This window comes from Schistocerca nitens, chromosome 4, assembly GCF_023898315.1.
Source record: "Schistocerca nitens isolate TAMUIC-IGC-003100 chromosome 4, iqSchNite1.1, whole genome shotgun sequence".
In the NCBI taxonomy this organism is placed as follows: Eukaryota; Metazoa; Arthropoda; class Insecta; order Orthoptera; family Acrididae; genus Schistocerca; species Schistocerca nitens.
Genome location: NC_064617.1, coordinates 436,058,619 through 436,073,792, shown reverse-complemented (window position 1 = coordinate 436,073,792; position 15,174 = coordinate 436,058,619). Strand labels below are relative to the sequence as shown.

The following is a 15,174-nucleotide window of genomic DNA, read 5'->3' as shown; positions in this document are numbered from 1 at the left end:
GGGAATAGTGTGGTTGTGGAGCAGCATTCCACACAGACCATGAGTTTGGAGAGCATGTGCTGAACAACACGTGCCAGCTTCAATACCTAACTGGGGAAGTAATTAATTATGTCAGAGCACCAGCTAGTACTCTAAACTACGATTTAGAGGCAGTTCAAGCACAAATTTAAAGTACCACATGCGAGAAAAATGCCGATAAAGAGTTTTGCTACTAGTAGGGAATAGTGCCTGGCATGCAAGACTGGAGTCAAAAAGCTTGCAGGAAACCATTCATGAGGCACTTCATGGGCAACTGAACCCTGTCCTATTGTCACCTAAACAATATCTGAAGGGATTGAGAAAGGTGTAAAAACAGCAACCACTGGAACTACAGTTAACAGTAGAGCCTAATAATCAAAACCCACGTTCCTATTATTATGGAGCATCTGTGGAGGTGAGAACAGATGGTGCACGGTTGTATGTGTTGACGAAAGTACTGGTCGGAGACAAGCCCACATTGTTTAGGTGTTACACAATACACACCTATCCTGTAAGGAAACAGTAAGAAGTTTGTGCAGATAAAAGAGAGTGGTGTGTTAATAACAGCAGAACATGGATTGGCATGTGGTAATGACCAAGGAAAAGCTACAGCAATGTCAAAGCAGGGTGGTCACCATGTGCCCTACGCATGAAATTGAGACGGGAGGAAAAGCATGTGCCATGCAACTGTTCATGAGCAAGGAAGGTGGTCATCCATGCTGAAAGGAGGTGAAGTTCTCAAGCTATACTTTCAGTGAACAGATCTACATTGGTTAAACTTGGTGTTCTATGATATAATAGTAGTGGCAAGTTGTTATGAACAAGGGAAGCTGATGGGAGCAAGATGCATGGGGCTAAGCCAATAGGTTGTCAGTTAATGGAACCATGAGTGATACTATGCGACAACTTTTAATTTGCCAGCTATAATGATGGGAGTTACTCACCTCAATGTAGAATAATCACAGCAGTATTCGCAAGACAAACCCTTCGAGATGTATCCTAAACAAAACCTAATCTTTGTAAATGATACCTGGGAACCAAGTCTAGTTCATTCTCTGAATCAATTAACAGCGTCCAGGAGCAGCGGATCACTGTGGTGTAACTAATCCAGCATGTTGAATAGTACTGGGATGGTACATGACGGGATAACAATGACATTCAGTGGTGCAATTCGTAGCACCATAGTGACTCTGATTTTGTTTTGCATAGTTTTTAAGTACTTGAGACAAAGAGCTATCCAGGAACGCTAACTGTGTTTAATCAATGTCCCAGTGGACAGGATGCCCCCCGCCCCTCCCCCGAGTGTGAGATAGAGATTATATACCATATATTATTGTAAAAGACGAATTTGGTGCACTTGAGGAAGATTGGAAACATGGAGAAAGCCATGTAATTAGCAAACATGTGGATCAGCACAGGCAGAAAAGGTAATTAGCTGCTGAAGGAGTTACAAGAAAACACCCTTAAAGTATAATGTAGTGTAAGAAATGTACAGTACTTAAGATTGCTAGCATAGTATAATCTTGGGAGTGTGTAACTTGTTTTGTAATGCGATGGTAGAAGAACTCCACAGCGGGGAACCGGCCCTGAGCAAGACCCAAGAGACCAGGTCTTTCCCATGGAGAAGGGTAATGCATTGCCACTACCTAGTTTTACTTGAAATTTGTAAGAAGCTGCTGTGTAGCACAGACTAGTAAGCATAGTGTGGTGATATGTACGTTAGAGCAACACTAGTCAACAAACCCGGCACTGCCTGGGTGCCCAATTTTCCAATTTTCTATTAGAAATGAAAACAAACAATGAACTGTGTTTGTAGTGTAATATGCTGTAAAGTTTCCACACACTGGGCACAGCTGCTTCATGTGCCTACAAACGCGATTCTGTAAATGTCTCTATGGCAACGTTTCTTCATAGCTCTATAGATGGCGATTGTTTTTGCCTAAAGACTTTTGAGCTTCGCAGTTGAATGATGTCGAAAGCACTGCCAGGTGTCAATGATTTCCTTAAGTTGACGCGACTGTAAGAGAGCCTTCGCAGTAAAGAATAAACGTATTAAAACTTCATCCATTACGCAGCATTTTCTTTTTTTTTTTTTTTTTTTACACATCTGTGTTTATGACATTGTATCTCTTTAAATGTATGTTGCACACTGATATATTTGTGTAGGAACATTCAGCAGAATATGCTGAAACTGTCTGCTAGATGTGTTGCACATACAGTTAGTAACAAAGAAGTAGTAAACTTACATGCAACAGTTTTTCACACATCTCGAAGTTTCACTTCATATCCTCTGAACTATGACAGGTAGTTTGTTCTTTCTCTGATATCAAAACACATTTTTATAATATGTATGCTTGGACACAAATGGATTTCAAGACAGGCTGACCATTCTCTGAAAAACATGCACCCGAAGGATAATTTGGAAAATATTTCGAGTAGATTTCCCCACCATGTTATAATTCTCGGTGGAGATTTTAACTTGCCGGATATAGACTGGGAGACTCAGAACAGACTCGTGGCGATAACATATTAGACCTTCTGGTGACAAACAGACCCAAACTATTTGAAGCAGTTAACGCAGAACAGGGAATCAGCGATCATAAAGCAGTTACTGCATCAATGATTTCAGCCGTAAATAGAAATATTAAAAAAGGTAGGAAGATTTTTCTGTTTAGCAAAAGTGACAAAAAGCAAATTACAGAGTACCTGACGGCTCAACACAAAAGTTTTGTCTCAAGTACAGATAGTGCTGAGGATCAGTGGACAAAGTTCAAAACCATCGTACAATATGCGTTAGATGAGTATGTGCCAAGCAAGATCGTAAGAGACGGAAAAGAGCCACCGTGGTACAACAACTGAGTTAGGAAACTGCTGCGGAAGCAAAGGGAACTTCACAGCAAACATAAACATAGCCAAAGCCTTGCAGACAAACAAAAATTACACGAAGCAAAATGTAGTGTGAGGAGGGCTATGCGAGAGGCGTTCAATGAATTCAAAAGTAAAGTTCTATGTACTGACTTGGCAGAAAATCCTAAGAAATTTTGGTCTTATGTCAAAGCGGTAGGTAGATCAAAACAAAATGTCCAGACACTCTGTGACCAAAATGGTACTGAAACAGAGAAGGACAGACTAATGGCTGAAATACTAAATGTGTTTTTCCAAAGCTGTTTCACAGAGGAAGACTGCACTGTAGTTCCTTCTCTAGATTGTTGCACAGATGAAAAAATGGTAGATATCGAAATAGACAACAGAGGGATAGAGAAACAATTAAAATCGCTCAAAAGAGGAAAGGCCACTAGACCTGATGGGATACCAGTTCAATTTTACACAGAGTACGCGAAGGAACTTGCCCCCCTTCTTGCAGCGGTGTACCGTAGGTCTCTAGAAGAGCGTAGCGTTCCAAAGGATTGGAAAAGGGCACAGGTCATCCCTGTTTTCAAGACGGGACGTCGAACAGATGTGCAGAACTATAGAGCTATATCTCTAACGTCGATCAGTTGCAGAATTTTGGAACACATATTATGTTCGAGTATAATGGCTTTTCTGGAGACTAGAAATCTACTCTGTAGGAATCAGCACGGGTTTCGAAAAAGACGTTCGTGTGAAACCCAGCTCGCGCTATTCGTACACGGGACTCAGAGGGCCATAGACACGGGTTCACAGGTAGAAGCCGTGTTTCTTGACTTCCGCAAGGCATTCGATACAGTTCCCCACAGTTGTTTAATGAACAAAGCATATGGACTATCAGACCAATTATGTGATTGGATTGAAGAGTTCCTAGATAACATAATGCAGCATGTCATTCTCAATGGAGAGAAGTCTTCCGAAGTAAGAGTGATTTCAGGTATGCCGCAGGGGAGTGTCATAGGACCATTGTTATTCACAATATACATAAATGACCTTGTGGATGACATCGGAAGTTCACTGAGGCTTTTTGCGGATGATGCTGTGGTATATCGAGAGGTTGTAACATTGGAAAATTGTACTGAAATGCAGGAGGATCTGCAGTGAATTGACGCTTGGTGCAGGGAATGGCAATTGAATCTCAATATAGACAAGTGTAATGTGCTGCGAATACATAGAAAGATAGATCCCTTATCATTTAGCTACAATATAGCAGGTCAGCAACTGGAAGCAGTTAATTCCATAAATTTTCTGGGAGTACGCATTAGGAGTGATTTAAAATGGAATGATCATATAAAGTTGATCGTTGGTAAAGCAGATGCCAGACAGATTCATTGGAAGAATCCTAAGGAAATGCAATCCGAAAACAAAGGAAGTAGGTTACAGTACGTTTGTTCGCCCACTGCTTGAATGCTGCTCAGCAGTGTGGGATCCGTATCAGATAGGGTTGATAGAAGAGAGAGAGAAAATCCAACGGAGAGCAGCATTTCGTTACAGGATCATTTTGTAATCACAAAAGCATTATGGAGATGATAGATAAACTCCAGTGGCAGACTCTGCAGGAGAAACACTCAGTAGCTCGGTACGAGCTTTTGTTCAAGTTTCGAGAACATACCTTCGCCGAAGAGTCAAGCAGTATATTGCTCCCTCCTACGTATATCTCGCGAAGAGACCATGTGGATAAAATCAGAGAGATTAGAGCCCACACAGAAGCATACCGACAATCCTTCTTTCCACGAACAATATGAGACTGGAATAGAAGGGAGAACCGATAGAGGTACTCAAGGTACCCTCCGCCACACACCATCACGTGGCTTGCGGAGTATGGATGTAGATGTAGACGCAGATGTAGATAGCCAGAACAGGCAAAATTGTGTCATTATACCATGGAGCTAGAACTATGTTATGAGCTATGTGACCAGGAGCCAGGCAATAGTGCACCAAATGTACCATGGAGCACTTTAAATAGCTGCATTTTTGAGAGAGGCATTGGACCCCATAAGTACTGCCACCAATGCCATGACTGCAGGATGACAAAACTGGGCATCGCCAGATGTAGCCTTGAATTGAAGACCAGGACGAAGCAGCAGCCTCTCGCACAAGTCTATCCTGGGAGACTATATGCCACAATGCAGTGGACCTGTTGTCCACACCAACTGCTGCCAGCCTCTTCCCAGGAGGCAGTGGGTCATGTCCCACACGTGGCAGTCACCCCCATCGCTGCAGACAACATAAACCATGCCTGAGTTGCCTGGGAACAAATTCCCAACATCACAGGGCCAATGCAGCAAGGAGAAACAGCACACCACTGATATCACAGCCTTGGCCTACTGGCAGTCTGCTGGCTTTCTTCCCAGGTCTGATGTCTGCATTACCAGATGACGACACAAGAACTATCCATCTGGGGCAGGAGCCACCTGCCCGTTGACAATCGCCAGTCTGCTAGATGGGAGTGCAGCAGGTCTGCACAGCATTGATAACAGAGAAATGTTGCAATGAAAGCAGTAAAGTGTCTTCTCAACCACCAGTTTGTCATTGGGTCCCACCAGACCACCACAACTCCACCCTTGGCCAGTCAGCCCCTACAATACACAGTGATGTGGACCACAATGTGTAAATACATGCATATGTTAAACACTCAAGGATGTTGTGGCGCTTAAACTGAAACAAATTTTCTGGTCCAGATCTGTGGATATAAATAAATAAAAATGTGCATAAGAGAATTTTTGACAAGGGGATAATCAAAAATTAGCCTCTATGGGGCAAATGAAAAACAACTAAACCAAAGACAGAAACATGGTATATTAAGTCTTCAATCCAAGAGCTACAAATTACAAAAATACCTCTGGGATTCCACTTCACTTCTGTAGTCACATTCATCATTTTCTGCTGGCAGTGGCTCTTCTTTCTGAAATACAAAAGAAAACACTATAGTTAGAAAAACAATATATGTGTGTGTGTGTGTGTGTGTGTGAGAGAGAGAGAGAGAGAGGGGGGGGGGGGGGGGGGCGAAGGATAACAACATCAACGACACAACAACAACAACACATTGACATTCTTGTCAATAGGAAAGAGAAAAATGTTAATGTGATATAGCTGAACTACACGACAATCTATGGTAAAGTTGCAGAATTAGTATCACTTATTAAACAGAATAAAGCCCACACAGAATTAGGAAAAAAGTTGTTGAAATTGGAAAAGAGCAGAACTAGAATTTTAAATTTACATTGAAATATATGTCACAAAGGCAGGTTAGACACCAATGATCTCAGCATATTTATTGCCGTGCACAATGCAATAAAAACTCTTTAAGGTCAGCCAATTTGAAAACAACAAAAGCTCTGGTTTTTGTGTCTCAGATTTTGTTAATTTATTTGTACAGTGGTAGAACTAGTAGTTTCCATGAAAAAAACCCAAATTGAAATTTTTTGGGCCTCTCATTTTTGAGTTAGCGATTTTCATTGTTTCCTAAAGTGTGTGATTTTTGTCATGTTTTGAAACCTTATAATGGTCAAATCTCAAACTACATAACTTACAGACCTATGATTTTTTTCAATTTCTTTTGTAAGATTTGACTACACTCCTAAAATTCTAAATTTTCCCAAACATATTTTTTTAAGAAATTTCGAAATCTGAAGGTTTTATTTTGGAAAAAAATGTTATTGTGTAAGCCAAATTTCATGATGTCATTGTAGTGCAAATATATCAAAATAGATTGTATTTTACTGGTAATCGCAGCAATCATTATGTCGTATATAGCGCTTTGGGACTTACTAATGTTGTAATGGTGAACTTAAATGGCAAAGAAAACTGTACAACATCATCAAATCAACAAATTTAATACATTATTAAAAATTATGCACTTCAGTGTAAATTCAGATTTGGCATTCCCGTGTCATCTGCAAAAATATTTTAACATACACCATTATAAAATATGCTCAAGGTAGGCTATGCATATATAACTTAAAATAGGTTTTGTACAATAATTATTTTTAAACATATACTGATGACTAGCTCTCACCGTCTTTGTACATAGAAAAGTAATCCTTTTTGCCAAGCTCTAGTCTGCTAGTATCATCATTACAATGACTCTCTTTCACTAACACAACTGTTTTTGCACACAAGGACTGTCCAATCTTGGGACCAGGAAGAGAGAACATGCCCTCCACACCCACACTTGCATTGTAACCATTCAAAAAGATCTACTGTCACTTCTGCTTTCCTAAGTACCTTAAAAGAATTCCACCAAAAATGCAGAAATTTATTTTTACCTGGCTTGTTAACCATTTGTAATTTTCAGAGAAGCGCCATGAGAAGCAAATTTTGAGTAAAACCTACACATTTCTATGGTTGCCATGTCAAAATGTGCTGCTTTTACCAAAACACAGCTGTGTTTACACTGCCTCACCTCACTAACATGTTGTGCAGACAACTGTGAGAGAGTTATTAAGTGAGGAACTGAGGAAAAGTAAAATCAGTGGCTTATTAAAAAGCACATCCTTAATACAAAAAAACGTATAATGTCTTCAAATATGTTGTTCCAAGACCCACAGATCTTGTTTCACTAGCAATCAATGGCCCTTAAAAATTACATTCTTTCACCAAAAAAAGTCTGGACTTATTGGAATAACACAGTAGATAAACAAGTTTTACATAATAACAAAATGGTAAAATACTCCTTCTTTGTAAGTTATCATTTGCCAAAATCTCATTTCGATATCTGAAACCATTTATTAAATACGAGGAATTTTGTGGATCTTTCACCCTGCCTCAATTCTGTCATTGCTGACTAGCTGAAACATGGAAAACACTTATCGGCCTCCCATTCTGAACAAACGAAGGGGCTCACCCAGCGCATTGAGCACCATATCCTTCGCGAACTATACATTAATTCAAGTCTGTACTAATACAAGGCAATAAGTAAAAGAAAACTGGTATTTAAATTGTTTATCAAAATCTTGTGATACTGTCTGATATTGTACAGCATTTAAATGTAAGTACAAATACTATTGTTAATCAAAGTCATTCACACACATAGTAACATCAATGACACTTCACCATGCAACTATAGTGTAACAACTGTGAGATCTCTTTGGTTGACAGCAATCTGAAACAAATAACAGTCAACACAAAGTGTTTAAAATGGTGCCAATATGTAGTCATCAGCACTTTCAGCCCAGCAGCCAACTATAGAATAATTCTATCAATAACAAATGTGAGCCAACAATTACGGAAATGGAACTTCCAAGTGCTCGTCAAACTGTAGGAACAGAGACCCTTTGAGGTTGAGGATTTAACTGAAATTTTATCAGTATACTTAAATCATAAAGAGCTTTAGCCTGGACAGAGAAGTTTACCCAACACATTGTAAATGTTTACTGCAGCTACAGTGTGATTAAAATTACTTTGCACTTGACAGTTAAGCACACGTTGCCTGGTACCTCACTGCGCCAATCGTATCTCGTAGTATAGCAGAGGAACCAACGACGTTAAAATAAAGGGAGATAGTGTTACCTAAACTGAGAACACGTTAATGGCCAAGGGCATGCAGTGTGGTAGTCAACCATCTTGCCAAGACGAAAACAAGGGTTTCTCCATCAAAACCCTGTGTGAAACTTGCCCTCTCTAATTGAAGCCATTGAATTAACTGTCACATCTGAGTATGTACTTAGATATTACATACTTTCAACATCTACATATATATCCTGCAAATCACTGTGAAGTGCATAGCAGAGGATACATCTCATTGAAGCACTTATTAGTGTTTCTTCCAGTTCCATTCACATATGGAGTGCATGAAAAAAGGTTGATTGTGACTGGCTCTGTGTGTGCTATAATTATTCTAACGTTATAATCACGATCCCTATGTGAGCAATATGTAGGAAGTTGAAGTATATTTCTAGAGCTATCATTTACACCCAGTTTGTGAAACTTAGTTAGTAGACTTTGTCGGGATAGTTCATGTACACACCCACGAGCCTGCCAGTTAAGTTTCTTCAGTATCTATGTGATACTCTCCCGGGGGTTAAACAAAATTGTGACCATTCATGCTGACCTTCTCTGTATACATTCAATGTCCCATGTTAATCCTGTTTGGAACGGGTCCCGCACACTTAAGCAATACTCTAGAATGGGTTACACACGTAATTTGTAAACAATGTCCTTTATAGACTGATTGCACTTCCCAACTATTCTGCCTATAAACTGCAGTCTACCACATACTCTATGCACAACTGAGCCTATGTGATCATTCCATTTCATATCTATTCAAAATGTTACACCCACATATTTGTATGGGTTGGCCAACTTCAACTGTGGCTCCTTGATATTAGTCATAGGATATTACATTTCTTTCTTTTTTTTTCCATTTTGTGAAGTGCGCAATTTTACATTTCTGAACATTTTAAACAAGTCGCCAATCTTTGCACCACTTTTAAATCTTATGAAGAACTGACTCAATATTTAGGCAGCTTCATTCGGACATTATTTCAGTGTAGATAATTGCATCATCTGCAAAAAGTCTAGTTTTACTATTAGTCTTGTCCACTAGGTCATCAACATACAACTTGAAATGCAAGGTTTCCAACACACTTCCTGGGCACATAAGAAATTACTTCTACGTCTGATGACGACTCCCCATCAAAGATAACAGGCTGTGTCCTCCCTACCAAAAAGTCCTTAATCCAATCACAAATTTCACGTTATACACCATATGGTCAAACTTTTGACAATGAGCATAGGTGTGGTACCAAGTCAAATGCTTTTTGGAAACAAAGATGTACTGCATCTACCCGACTGCTTTGATACAAGACGTTCGGTATGTCATGTGAGAAAGTGCGAGTTGGGTTTTACATTATTTATGTTTTCGGAATCCATGCAGGTTGTACTGGAGGAGGTCATTCTGTTCGAGATATCTCATTATGCCTGTAGAATATGTTCTACAACAAATCGATGTCAAAGATATTGGACAGTAGTTTTGTGAATCACTTCTACTTTCATTCATGTAGACATGTGTGATCAGTGCCTCCTTCCAATTATTGTGCACAGATTTTGTTCAAGGGATCTATGATCTAAGAGATATTGCGGTTGGACAAGTGGCGAACAGCCACAAATTCAGTACAGAATCTGATAGGGATTCAATCAGGCTCTGGAGCCTTCTTCAATTTCAGCTATTTCAATTGTTTCTAAACACAACTGACATTAATACTGATTTTAGTCATTTCGTCAGTGGTATTAGGATTACACGGGTGCAATTTTCCTGGGTTTTCCTTTATAAAGGATCATTTGAAAACAGGGTTAAGCATTTCAGCTTTTGCTTTGCTACCCTCAATTTCAGTTCCTGTCTCATTCGCTACAGACTGGACACTAGTTTGGTGCCACTAACAGCCTTTACCTATGACTATAATTTACTTGGATTTTGCGAAAGATCATCTGACAATATTCTGCTATGGTAGTCACTGAAACCTTCACACACTGTTCTCTTGACAGCCAAACATTTTAGTCACCATCTCTCTGTCTATAGACCAACTTATCACGTAGTAATCTGTTTCTTTAGAAGTTTCTTTACAGTGATTGTCTACCACAGAGGGTCCCCCTACATCTACATACATACTCCGCAATCCACCATACGGTGCGTGGCGGAGGGTACCTCGTACCACAACTAGCATCTTCTCTCCCTATTCCACTCCCAAACAGAACGAGGGAAAAATGACTGTCTATATGCCTCTGTACGAGCCCTAATCTCTCTTATCTTATCTTTGTGGTGTTTCCGCGAAATGTAAGTTGGCGGCAGTAAAATTTTACTGCAGTCAGCCTCAAATGCTGGTTCTCTAAATTTCCTCAGTAGCGATTCACGAAAAGAATGCCTCCTTTCCTATAGAGACTCCCACCCAAGTTCCTGAAGCATTTCCGTAACACTCACGTGATGATCAAACCTACCAGTAACAAATCTAGCAGCCCGCCTCTAAATTGCTTCTATGTCCTCCCTCAATTTGACCTGATAGGGATCCCAAACGCTCCAGCAGTACTCAAGAATATGTCGTATTGGTGTTTTATAAGCGGTCTCCTTCACAGATGAACCACATGTTCCCAAAATTCTACCAATGAACCGAAGACGACTATCTGCCTTCCCCACAACTGCCATTACATGCTTGTCCCACTTCATATCACTCTGCAACGTTATGCCCAAATATTTAATCGACGTGACTGTGTCAAGCGCTACACTACTAATGGAGTATTCAAACATTACGGGATTCTTTTTCCTATTCATCTGCATTAATTACATTTATCTATAGCTGCCATTCTTTACACCAATCACAAATCCTGTCCAAGTCATCTTGTATCCTCCTACAGTCACTCAACGACAACACCTTCCCGTACACCACAGCATCATCAGCAAACAGCCGCACATTGCTATCCACCCTATCCAAAAGATCATTTATGTAGATAGAAAACAACAGCGGACCTACCACACTTCCCTGGGGCATTCCAGATGATACCCTCAACCTCCGATGAACATTCACCATCGAGGACAACGTACTGGGCTATATTACTTAAGGAGTCCCCTCCCACTATGACCTGTTCTACTCGGTATGTATCTATCCAATGCATGGTCAACTATTCTTTTAAAATTGAGTGATCGTTCCTGTACATGCTTCTGCCCTGTGCTGAAAGTTTCAAGTTCCTCACTGAGATATGACACTGGTCCCCCCCCCCCCCCCCCCGACACGACACTCGTTGACGACTACTGATAATCAGAGAGTTGACAATATAACTTGTTGATAATGAATTTCATCCGTTAAGCACGGACTACATTGTGGCAAATTAGTCAATCATATTAACTATTAGCTGTAATAGTCAACAATACAAATAGCTCAAGATCCTTCCAATTATTTCACTACCAAAATGAACAATTTTCTGTGTTTCAGCATTTAAATGGTGTGTTATTTATGCAGAGGAACAAAAACAACAACAACAACATAAGGAAATTGTGTTGAGCTCTGGGGCATTTAAGCATTCTCATAAATATGAAAAACATCCACATTATCTAAAATAAAAAAAGAGTTTCTCTCTCATACAATATTTTTTTTCCACCTTCATAGAACATTTTGGTCATTTTAAATGCTATCTATTTCATTTTTCAATTTCACATATTCTGAAATTCACATACCTGTCATAATCCAACTCACCAATACACTCACCAGTGCAAATGTATTCAATTATGGTATCTGTAAAAAGAAATGTCAGCAATGGAAGCAAACTTAAATGATGATTTTATTTATAACATAATATGTACTTTGGTTGTAATAGAGGGAAACATTCCACGTAGGAAAAATATATCTAAAAACAAAGATGATGTGACTTACCAAATGAAAGTGCTGGCAGGTCGACAGACACACAAACGAACACAAACATACACACAAAATTCAAGCTTTCGCAACAAACTGTTGCCTCATCAGGAAAGAGGGAAGGAGAGGGAAAGACGAAAGGATGTGGGTTTTAAGGGAGAGGGTAAGGAGTCATTCCAATCCCGGGAGCGGAAAGACTTAACTTAGGGCGAAAAAAGGACAGGTATACACTTGCACACACACACATATCCATGTGTGGATGGATATGTGTGTGTGTGCAAGTGTATACCTGTCCTTTTTTCGCCCTAAGTTAAGTCTTTCCGCTCCCGGGATTGGAATGACTCCTTACCCTCTCCCTTAAAACCCACATCCTTTCGTCTTTCCCTCTCCTTCCCTCTTTCCTGATGAGGCAACAGTTTGTTGCGAAAGCTTGAATTTTGTGTGTATGTTTGTGTTCGTTTGTGTGTCTGTCGACCTGCCAGCACTTTCATTTGGTAAGTCACATCATCTTTGTTTTTAGATATATAATATGTACTTTGTCTTTCAAAATCTTTATTTCACATTCATAAAGTTTATACATAACATAGTTTATTATACGTGTGTTACTCACTTTGGAAGGTGATTAGTTTGGTATATTTACATCTATTTTTGATTTTGTGGGCAACGTCATTTTGCATTCTTACTCCATGAGCCATTCTAGATTATAATTATATGTCTGCAATGGCATTTTAAAATAATACAAAATGATTGTCCAGTAGCATTTAATAAAGTCTTGTCTACGCATGTTCTCAAAAACTCCATTTACCCATGAAATCAACAGACTTCTGAAGAAGTAATCGAAAAAGTGTCACAACACTCTCTGCAGTGGTAATATTACAGGCTAGTCCCCCATTTAGATCTCCAAGAGGGGACTGCCAAGGCAGAGGTGACCATGAGAAAAAGACTGAATAATCAACGAAAGGGTAATATTTTTACGAACTGGGGCATGTTTCTGTCACAGGTTTAAATGTGCCAGGGAAGCTAGAAAATCTGAGAATAGAAATGCTAAAGCTCAATATACATGTAGTGGGAGGCACTAATGTGAAATGGAAAGAACACAAGTATTTCAGGTCAGACAAACACAGGATAATAACAGCAGCAGAAGAAAAAGATATAAGGGGACAGGATTTGTTATGAATAGGAAGGTAGAGCAGAGAGTGAGCTAATGCAAACTGTTCAGTGATCAGGACTGTTCTCACCAGATTCACCAGCAAACCAATGCTGATGATGATTGATCAGTTATAAATGCGAATGATGCAAGCAGCAGATGAAGAGACAGATAAAGTATACGAGGATACTGAATGGGTAATTCAGTATGTAAATTGAAACTAAGAAGGAAAGATTACAGGAGAATATGTGCTTGGCACTAGGAATGACAAAAGAGAAAAACTAATTGAGCTCTGGATTAAATTTCAGATGGTAACAGCCAAATACTCTGTTCAAGAATCACAAGAGGTGGTGGTATACCTTGAAAAGACCAGGAGACAAGGTGAGGTTCCAACTGAATTACATCATGATGAGACAGAGATTCCAAAATCAGATTTTTGATTGTAATGTGTACCAAGGTGCAGATACAGACTCGGATCACAATTTAGTAATAAGAGAAAATCGTCTGAAAGAATCAACTTAGGAGAAAGTAGAATACTGAAGTACTGAGGAATGACAAGACATGTTTGAAGTTCACTAAGGAGATATATATACTGCAATAGGAACACCAGAGTAGGCAGTTCAGTTGGAGAGTGGACATCTTTTGAAACGGGCAATCAGGTATGTTCGGCAGATAAACATAGGTACCTGGAAGGTAACTGTGAAGAAACCTTGCATATCAGATGAAATACTTCCAACTGATCAGTAGAAAAAGTAAATACAAAAATTTTCAGGGAGAGACAGGAATACAGCAACATAAATCCCTTCGGAATGAAATATGAGGGCTATCCAGAAAGTAACAGACGTGTTTATCTATTGTGGCGATACATGGGGCTACAGCCACCATTTGGTGTCATAATGTTCCTACACTTAGTGAGCATCCATGGCGGTAGTGTGAGATTTGTGTCTCACCTACTCTGCTTTCTGTGACGTGCACTGCAATAACAAACCCCACCACTTGTGAAGTGTGTTCTTCAATTACATTTTTGTTGGCAAAAAACCGCAAATCAATTGAAATCTACTGTGATATTTGTGAGATGTATGGAAAAGTAGCAATAAGTGAAAGCCAAGTGAGTCAGTGGTGCACTGATTTTAAAAGTGGCCATACCAATGCTTACAATGAGGACCACACTGGTAGGCCTACCCTTGTAACTGAGGAATTGGTGATGAAAATCAAGGACAAAATTTATGAAAATCGTAACGTCATGATTACAGAACTTTTGCAGCATTCTCCTCAATTTTCACAGAGGTTGGTGCATGAAACTGTGATGAAGACTCTTGTTAGCACAAATTTTGTGCCAGATGGGTTCCCAAAATCATAACTAAAGGCCACTGACCTTCCTTGAACATTATGAGAAAAATGGTAACAAAGTTACTGATTATATCTTAACTGGGGCAAGACCTGGGTGAAGCATGTCAACTGTGAAACAAAAAAGGCATTCACCAAAGAAACCAAGGAAGTGTTCGCAAACACTGCTAACAAGAAAGATCATGGCTATTATGTTTTGGGACTCTAAAGGAGTGATTCTCATTGATATCCTTGAACATACACCAAAAAAGTTAAGACGGGCAATACAAAACAAGCGTTATAGAAAACTTAGTGCAAAAGTTTTGTTTTTTTCACAACTCACGTCCACGCAATGCCAAGCATACCCATGAGCTCCTAAAGGGTTTCTGATGGGAATGTGTTTCATCAACCACTGTACAGCCCAGGTTTGGT

The 15,174-nt window shown here is 39.6% G+C and overlaps 1 protein-coding gene across 11 annotated transcripts in view; it reads right to left on the bottom strand.

Moving 5' to 3' along the window:
* The window catches only part of LOC126253623 (oocyte zinc finger protein XlCOF6.1-like), a 74,098-nt gene that overhangs the window by 7,352 nt on the left and 51,572 nt on the right, over positions 1-15,174 (bottom strand). For 8 of the 11 annotated variants that reach the window (XM_049955092.1, XM_049955099.1, XM_049955091.1 and 5 more), the window contains one exon: positions 5,766-5,830. In XM_049955092.1, coding sequence (XP_049811049.1) covers positions 5,766-5,830 — 65 coding nt within the window. Of the gene's footprint in view, positions 1-5,765; positions 5,831-12,091; positions 12,150-15,174 lie in introns of all 11 variants that reach the window. The other 3 variants (XM_049955093.1, XM_049955095.1, XM_049955094.1) reach the window with 1 other exon arrangement.